General features: G+C 48.8%; 1 protein-coding gene across 2 annotated transcripts in view; it reads left to right on the top strand.

The window, feature by feature from the left end:
* The window catches only part of NEURL1B (neuralized E3 ubiquitin protein ligase 1B), a 40,559-nt gene extending 35,480 nt beyond the window's left edge, over window positions 1-5,079 (top strand). Inside the window, exon 5 of one of the 2 annotated variants that reach the window (XM_036848458.1) lies at window positions 164-5,079. In XM_036848458.1, coding sequence (XP_036704353.1) covers window positions 164-408 — 245 coding nt within the window. In that variant the 3' untranslated portion in view covers window positions 409-5,079. The remainder of the gene's footprint in view (window positions 1-163) is intronic. The other variant, XM_036848460.1, reaches the window with a different exon arrangement.
* The last annotated feature ends 4,107 nt before the right edge of the window (window positions 5,080-9,186 follow it).

Below are 9,186 nucleotides of genomic sequence, written 5' to 3' on the forward strand. Positions count from 1 at the left end.
GCATAGGAAAGGGGGCAAAACCCAGGAGAATAACCAAAACTGGTGTCTCCCAAAGTTGTCCCCCCACGGATTCTGCCATAGAAGCCCTGCCTTCTTGGGATTGCCCCAGCAGAGCCCACCTGAGAACCACGGATTAAGGTCTGCCTGTTCTCCCTTTCTGCAGTGACGGCCCCCAGCTCCCCACTGAGCCCACCAGTGTCCCCCGTGTTCTCCCCACCGGAGCTGGCGGGCAGCAAGAACAGCGAGTGCGCGGTGTGCTTCGATGGCGAAGTGGACACAGTCATCTACACGTGTGGACACATGTGCCTGTGCCACGGCTGCGGCCTGCGGCTCAAGAGGCAGGCCCGGGCCTGCTGCCCCATCTGCCGGCGGCCCATCAAGGACGTCATTAAGATCTACAGGCCGTAGCCTGGCCCGCTGACGGCCTTGACCAGAGCAAGGTCACCTTTCTGAAGCCCACCCCCACCCCGGGCCGGGCGACCACCATGGCTGCCGGGGAGTCCAAGGGCAGCAGCTGTCTTGCCTGCCGCTCTCCAGTGGTGGGCAAGGCGTGACAGTCGTGGACACGAGGCCCCCGGGGGTCTCAGTCCAAGCGAGGGTTGCTTCTGGCTCGAAAGTGCTTTGCCCCCAAAAGGCCGTCCCAAGAGCAAGCTCAGGAACTGCCTGGCAGACTGCTCTGTCCCCCGGTGACCTCTCAGCTGAGAAATGGCGTCCTCTGTGCAATGCCTTTTGCTGGGGTTGGGTTGAGTGTGTGTGAGAGAGGGGGAGGGGAGGGAGGGAGACAGTCCAGAGAGGGCGAGTGTGTGAGAATGACCTAGAGAGAACGTGTAGGTATTTATCCAGGGATCCTGGCTCTAGGAGGTTATTTAACACTAAGGAATGTGCAATCCGGAGCCCAGACGGTAGCGTGACTAGAAGTTGTTCACTTTACGGGGCTGTGACGTCAGCTGGTTTTGAATGTACAAAGCCTGCACCTAAACAGAACTCCCTCAGATGGTATAGAAAAGGGACACTCAGATTTTCTAAGGCGAGGAAAAAATAGCTCATTGTTTACAGCTCCGAAGCGGCAACTCCTTGGGGAGTAGTTGGGCGGAGAACATAAGAGAACAATTTGCTTTTTCAGTTTCTAACTCAGTCTTGGAGAGGAGTTTTGACTGGGTGCTGGGGCCAGAGCTCTGGGTGGTGTCTTCTCCAGAAGCCTTGTCACCCCTTCAGCCCCAGACAGCCTAATTACAAGCACACCACCCCTTGACTCCATCCCTATATGCTTTTAGTCTGTAGCATCCTCACCGTCTCCAAGGAGAAGACAAGCAACAGGTTCCCTTTTCCTGGGGGCGGGAAAGAATCCTAGATGCCGGTGAGCCACCTGGGGTTGGAAAGGGTCACTCCGCAACTCTCCACATTTCCTGCTGAAACACGGGGCCTGGCATTTGCCAGCAGCTGTGGGCATCACCAGGATGACCTGCTGGCCAAGTAGGGGAAGGAAGCAGGGCTTTGCAACCCGTCTTTGTTCTGATTCTCAGCTTATCTCCCCCTGGTGATTACTAAGATGTTAACTTATCATTAGGATGATGTTAACTAGGGACTGAGACACTCGCTGAAAATGCTGACACTGGGACTTTCCCCCTCCCCAGGGTTATTTGCTGGGCATTTCCTGGGACCCTGGCCCTGCCCCAAACCCCTCCCCCCTCCCCCCTGCTTGGGCCCATCTCTGCAGACTCCCGGACCACACCTAGGCTGATGGGCTGGCAGGCCTGCAATTCCCTTCTGGGCCCCACCTCTGCCCTGTCTTGTGCTGTACCTTTAGGGAGGTCCCTGGGCCTCTCTGTTTCTCAGTTCCCAATCTGTCCAAGAGGAAGCCTGGTACCTGCCCACTCCAGAGCTCTTGGCAGGACTGGCACATTTTAAAAGGCCCAAGACACCTTGCAAAGAGCAGGTATCGTTTTTAGTCCAATTCTTAATCTGTTCTTCTGTTGAGGGAGGCAGGGAAGGGAGGACATTCAGTTTTTGCATTCATATAGCAACTGTTTGTTACCTGTCTGGGGTCCCCCTCGTCAGATCAAGGCCCATAAGGCCAGTCAATCCGTGCCCTTGTGATGCTCCAGGTCTTGGACCATCTGCTTCTCCTCTGCCTGGTATTCCGACCTGATCTCAACTTCAGAAACCCTACTCTTGCCCCTGCAAGGATCCCTGATTGGTTCTTTTTCCCTTATGAACTTGGGAAACACGCCCAGGTTTTAATTTTGCAGCAGAATCTTTATGGGAGTGACTGGCACCCCAGCATTTGCCAAGATAAGAGTTTGCATACCTAGGCAGCGCTCGGCACCCAGCTGAATTTGGTCTGCTGGAGCCTTCCATTTCCCCCACGTGCTGGGTGTGGGCAAGGCCACGCACAGGCCCCACGTGAGAGGGCTAGTCACCCCCAGGACGGTGGTTCTCCAGGCAGCAGCTCCCCTGACTGGATTGAGCCATAGTCACAAGCCCCGGTGGTCTCGGCGGCCTGGGGGAGCCAGCTCCTCTCTCTTGTCCCCTCGGGTTCCAGCCAGGGTCAGTGCAACCACTGCCAGGAATCCAGGGATCGAGGGCCTGGACCCAGGGTGGACCAGGCCATGCGCCTGGTGACCTATTACCTGGGAAGAAAGGAGCTGGTGGCCTGTTTAGCATGCTCTGCAGCTGCTATAAATAGCCTCCCTGTTTCCAAGAGGAATTAAGGGAGTGTTTATCTTCTAAAAACCAGACATTTCCTGATGCTCTAAACTGATTTATTCAGCGCTGCAGAGGAGCTGCCCACACCGCCCTCTAGGTTCTGTCTGGAGAGGGGGCAGGAGGAAGAGGGAAGGGAACCACTCTCCTTTACTTGGCATCACTGTGTGCCTGGCACTGGGCTGGGGAGGTGCATCCCCATGTCAATCCTGTGAGGTAGGTCTTAGTACCATATTGAGTCGTATCAAAGACACTACTGATGACAAAACACACCATTCTATGTACCACTAAGGGAAAAACACTGCCAATTTCAACTGTAAGATGCCACAGCTATTCGATTCATTTTACTCCGACATGTTAAGTGGAAAAGCTGTGCTCCTAGAATCAATGAAATACGATATTATCCCCAGTTGGCAGGTAAGAGAACTAAGGTGCTGGAAGTGAAGCAGGAGGTGACAGCACTGGGCTTCAAACCCAGGAGTGCCTGATGCCAAAACCCACGCTCTCTGCTGCCTGGCCCCCAGCCCAGAAAGCTCGAGACTGCTTGAGTTTTCTTCCTTGAAGCTCACCTGGGCAGCGCCTGGAGAGAGCTGGGCACCCGCCCCTGTGTGAGGGTTCCAGCCCCAGACTGCGGCCCCTGTGCCGCCCGGAACCCTGGGAGCACAAGTGTCCTTCCTTTCAGGCTTATCTGCCTACTGCCCACCTTCTCCCGGCAGAGCTGAGCCACGTGTGAGCTTGGGTCCAACCCCGGGCCGCCTCCTGTTACATGGGGGTGCCCATCAGGGGCAACTTTGGGGAGACACTTGTCCCACCACCTTCCTGGGCCTCATGACCACCACCCCCCTAAGTAGGGCCCCCAGCGCGAGGACAGGAAGACCAGAGGATGCCGCCTTTGTTGTGGTCTGGTGCCTGTTCATCCTGAACCACCAGAGAAACTGAGCTGTTTCCAAGTCAAGACAAACTCCTTTTTCTAGCCCATTCGCAGAACTGGGAGTCTTCTGGGATTTAGCTACCCAGGGCAGCTGCTCCCCTAAGTATAGCAACGCTTTTTCAGTCATCCGACAACCACTGGTCAGCGTGGCCTGTGTTCTGGACAAAGGGATGGGAACCGGGTCTAAAGACAAGGCCTGTAGGGAGCTCGCAGTCCAGAGCAGGAGGCGGGCAGATGTGTAAACTTGTATTTGACCCATCCAGTGCTGGGTCCTGTGGTAGCACTTAGTAGGTACTCATTAAAGGTTTACTGAGTAAATCAGAAATCAGGTTATGAGTCTCCAGGGGTTTGGTAAAACACCATGTATACATGCACACAAAGTCATTCAACAAACATTTGCTGAGTGCCCACAAGGTGTGGGGTGCTGGGAGGACGGAGCTGAGAGGACAGGACCCCAGCTCTGATGTCAGAGGGATTGACATTATGAGACATTTGGGGCAGAGTCCATGGGCTTTCCTGGCCATTCTGTTGCCTCGGGGGTCTATCTTAGTGAGTACACAACTGCTTTCCAGACCCAGAGCCCCCTGCACACTGCAGAAAGCCTTCTCTGCATTAGGAATGCCGGGCATCTTGTAGTCACTGAGTTGCTGCCGAAATGGCCTTGGGCAGAACCCTCAAGAGCCCCACCAACCGATAATCGCCTTCAGGTCTTGCCAGGGAGACACAGGGAGATAGCTACCTGCTACTTTCAGGCCTTGGGACTGGTGGCTGGAAATCAATCCCCAAGTCGACAGAGAACCCCCAGTCAGTTCCAGAATAGGGTTGTGCAAACTCTTGGCGAATGAGAGGCAATCACCTTCCGCTTCTCAATCCTGTCTCTGCCCCGGTTCTGGCAGAAGGACTCCGGCTCAGGAACACGTGGCCTCCCGGCATCTCTCGGTATTTAATTTTCTCACCGTCTTTCTCAAGTCCCTAGTGAGATGACTTGTGCAACAATTTGTCTGTGCCTTATGAAAGTGTCTGTGCACTTTTAATCCTTTTTGAAAGCAACTTTAAAAAGTGGGCCGGGGACTAGCATACGTGGTAGTGTTCTAGAAATCTGTGCTCATCACTGAAACCCTTCTGCAATGTGTATTTGATGTTGGAGTGAGGAAGTGTACGTCCCCCGCCCCACCCCACTACCTGTGTACAGACCTTTTTAAAAATGTCTCTCTTTCTGATTCAATACTGTGACCTCTCCAATACAGTCTAATCTTTGGGGATCTGTAATAAAGGTTTCAAAACCTGGGGGAATGGGTGGGGAAGGGTTTGCACTGGTCCTGTGTGTTGTGCTCTTGCGTGTTGTGTGTTTTGATTTTTGTCTGTTTTTATCTGTTTTATATTAACATAATTTTCCTGTTTAAAAAAACAAATACAACTTTGGCTTGTTAAGAAAGTCTCTTCAGGACTCAGTTTTAAAAATCACAGTTGCCTACACAGTTGGGGAGTGGAGGTGAAGGATACAAATCATTGCCAGCCTTGAGGAGACAATTTGAAAAATGTCTATAGAAGCCTGAGAATATTCAAACCTTTTGCCAAGTAACTCCTGAGAAAATATCCCCAGGAAATAATTCTTGTTGAGGATAAGCTCTATATGTAAAGATGTTCATTGCAGCATTATTTATAATGATAAAAAACTAGAAGCAAGCCTGATGACCAACAACCAGGGTTTATAGTTGTCCCTCACCATTCTATCATCAGGGGATTGGTTCCAGGACCACCCTGCCTTGGAGTATCCACGGATGCCCAAATCCCTTATATAAGATGGTGTTGTATTTGCATATAACATACGCACATCCTCCCATATACTTTAAATCATCTCTAGAATACTTATAATACCTAATGCAATGCAAATGTTATGTAAATAGTTGCCAGCACAGCAAATTCAAGTTTTGCTTTTTGGAACTTTCTGGAATTTTTTTTCAAATACTTTCCATCTGAGTCTGGTTGAATCCACAGATGTGGAACCTGCGGATATGGAGGGCCAACTGTACTTGCCAAGAGCTCTTGGTTACAAGTGACAGAAACCCACCTGGAGCAGGCTTTGGGGAATTAAAAGGCTCAGGTAACTGAGAAGTCCAGTATCAAAACCCAAGAACTCACTTCGGGTGCATTTCGATCCAGAATCTGAAAAGCTGCAAGAGGATGTGGTCTTTCCCCCTCTGCTTCTGCCCTCTTTTGTCCCCCCTTCCCACCCAAGTTCTCAAGACGGCTGGCAGCAGGTCCAGGCTACATCCTGCCTTTGAGCAATCCCTGCGTGGACCAAACTGGATCACGTGCCCCTTCCTTAGCCAATCATGGAAGCTGGGGAGATCCGGGGCTCTGATTGGTCAGACCCAGGACCTGTGCTCACCTCCACCCAATAACCGCACCTGTTGAATTAAGGGTTGGGGGTGGGAATCAGAGGCCCCACGGGAAAATTGGAGCAATGTAGAAGGAAAGCTGGGCAGGGAGGAACAACAGATGTCTAAGAAAGGTTGAATAAAACATGATACAGATATATCCCTGGGAAACAGTATGGGCTGTGAAACCAGACAGCCTGGTCCTCACCACCACATTGGGCCAGACACTTAAACTCTTTGTGCCTCAGTTTCCTCATCTGCAAAGTAAGAATAATAGGAGCTCCTGGTTTTAGGATGGATGTGAGCATTATTGAGATCATGTGGGTGATGTGCTAGGCACAGCATCTGGTACTCAGCAAAGAGTTTATAACACAGGAACATGTTTACATTAAAATATACTGGGAAAATCAAGATATAAAACTGCACATACAAAAAACAACCCAATCAAAAAATGGGGGAAGATCTAAATAGACATTTCTACAAAGAAGACATACAGGTGGCCAAAAAGCACATGAAAAGATACTCAACGTCAGTAATTATTAGAGAAATGCAAATCAAAACTACAATGAGGTATCACCCCACACCGGTCAGAATGGCCATCATCAAAAAATCTACAAACAATAAATGCTGGAGAGGGTGTTGAGAAAAGGGAACCCTCCCACACTGTTGGTGGGAATGTAAATTGGTACAGCCACTAAGGAGAACAATATGGAGGTTACTTAAAAAATTAAAAATAGAACTACCATGTGACCCAGCAATCCCACTCCTGGGCATATACCCAGAGAAAACCATAATTCAAAAAGTACATGCAGGGCTTCCCTGGTGGCGCAGTGGTTAAGAGTCTGCCTGCCAATGCAGGGGACACGGGTTTGAGCCCTGGTCCCGGGGATCCCACATGCCGCGGAGCGGCTGGGCCCGTGAGCCACAATTACTGAGCCTGCGTGTCTGGAGCCTGTGCTCGGCAACAAGAGAGGCCGCGATAGTGAAAGGCCCGCGCGCTGCGATGAAGAGTGGCCCCCACTTGCCACAACTGGAGAAAGCCCTCGCACAGGAACTAAGACCCAACACAGCCATAAATAAATAAATAAATACAAATTAAAAAAAAAAAAAAAAAAAGTTCATGCACCCCAATGTTCATTGCAGCACTATTTATAATAGCCAGGACATGGAAGCAACCTAAATGTCCATCAACAGAGAATTGGATAAAGAAGATGTGGTACATCTACACAATGAAATATTACTCAACAATAAAAAAGAACAAAATAATGCCATTTGCAGCAACATGGATGGACCCAGAGATTGTCATACTGAGTGAAGTAAGTCAGACACAGAAAGACAAGTATCATATGATATCACTTACATGTGGAATCTAAAAAAACGGGGCTACAAATGAACTTATTTACAAAACAGAAGTGGAGTCACAGATGTAGAAAACAAGCTTATGGTTACCAGGGGATAAGGGAGTGGGGGGAGGGATAAACTGGGAGATTGGGACTGACATATATACACACTACTATATATAAAATAGATAACTAATAATAACCTGCTGTATAGCACAAGGAACTCTACTCAATACTCTGTAATGGCCTACATAGGAAAAGAATCTTAAGAAAAAAAAAAGTAGATATATGTATATGTATAACTGACTCACTTTCCTGTATACCTGAAACTAACACAACATTGTAAATCAACTATACCCCAATAAAAATTAAAAACAAACAAAAAAACAACTCAAAAACAACCCTGCACATACACTTTGATTGGATGGATGTAAAACAAACAAACAAAACAAACCACCAACAACAACCAATAGCCCTAAAACCTGACCATGCATTGGAATGACCAACAGAAAAGAAGCAAAATGTCCATGGGGGTTGTGTCTGGGTGATGGCATTATTGGTAACTTTTTTTCTGCCATGTTTTCCAATTTTTCTATAATGACCAGTTATTACTTTTAATTTAAACTTATTTGGAAAAATTATCTCCCTACTCTGCAAAAACCAACAGGAACAGCTGGCCCTTGCTAGAATTCATCAGGAATTCCCAGGCTGATTGTCTGCGTTTGAGATCCAAATTTAGTCACGGTGGAGATAAGGGCTTGTGAGTTTCTAGTGGAGACCAGGCCAGGCTAACCAGTTTGGTTGGGCTTCCTCCAGGCCAGGCTTTAGAGCCCAGATTTCTGGGGTGGAGCCTTGCAGTGGTATCAGGACTGGGGGGAAGGGAGAAGAGAAGTTGCTGCCCAGGGCTGTTCCTCCTGGCTTGTTAGAACAGCCCAGCTAGGTGACATTGAATTTTGGAAACAACAGGGTAAGAGAAATGAACCAGCATTTATCAAGCAGAAGAAACCGTGATTTTCACACATTCTCTCAATGAAACTTCACCACAATATTTGTCTCCTCATTTTACAGGGAGGAGACCAGGCTCCCTCCAAGGTAGAAGTAGTATTAGACCCCAGGTGTGCCTGTTCCAGAGCAAAGAGGCAAAATCTTTCAGAGGCACATTTTCACCCTTTCCCTTAGGTCTCAGAGGCAGAGTCTGCCCAGAACTTAATCTAAAAGCTTAATCCCTGAACCAATCTCTGTCACACACCCACACCTGATACAAAATCAGGTATGACATGGCCTTTACCCTCAAGAATCAACCAATCTGGAAAGGGAAGGCGGACCCCAAAACAGACATGTTCAGACTAGTGTAGTTCTGAGGCTGCTGGGACAGATCAAATCCAAGGCATAAAAGCTCTGGATCATTTAGTGATGTAATTTAAGCATCCTTCTTTCTCCTGGATGTTCAGGCTTTTACCAATGCCTGGGCCATACTCCCAGGCACATAATATTCTTGTCTAAAGCTTCAGTGTACAAAGCCCATGCCCTGACCCTCAGCATCCCTGATGCAGCTAGCCTCAGAGGAGTTTTGCCAAAAAATATATATAAAGACTTCTCTTTCCCTCATTTCCTGGGTTCCCGCAGGACAAACAATCCTTAATAGTAATAATAATAATAAACAAATCATTTAATGACCACTTACTATGTGCTAAGGACATCCATTGAATCCTCATGACAGCTCTTTGAGGTAGATCCCATCATTACTCCCATTTATGGAGAGAAAACCAAGACTCAGAGAAATTAAGTAACTTTATCCCACTGTGCATGGCCTCTCAAATACAAAAGGATT

The sequence above is a fragment of the Balaenoptera musculus genome, chromosome 3 (assembly GCF_009873245.2).
Source record: "Balaenoptera musculus isolate JJ_BM4_2016_0621 chromosome 3, mBalMus1.pri.v3, whole genome shotgun sequence".
NCBI lineage: Eukaryota > Metazoa > Chordata > Mammalia > Artiodactyla > Balaenopteridae > Balaenoptera > Balaenoptera musculus.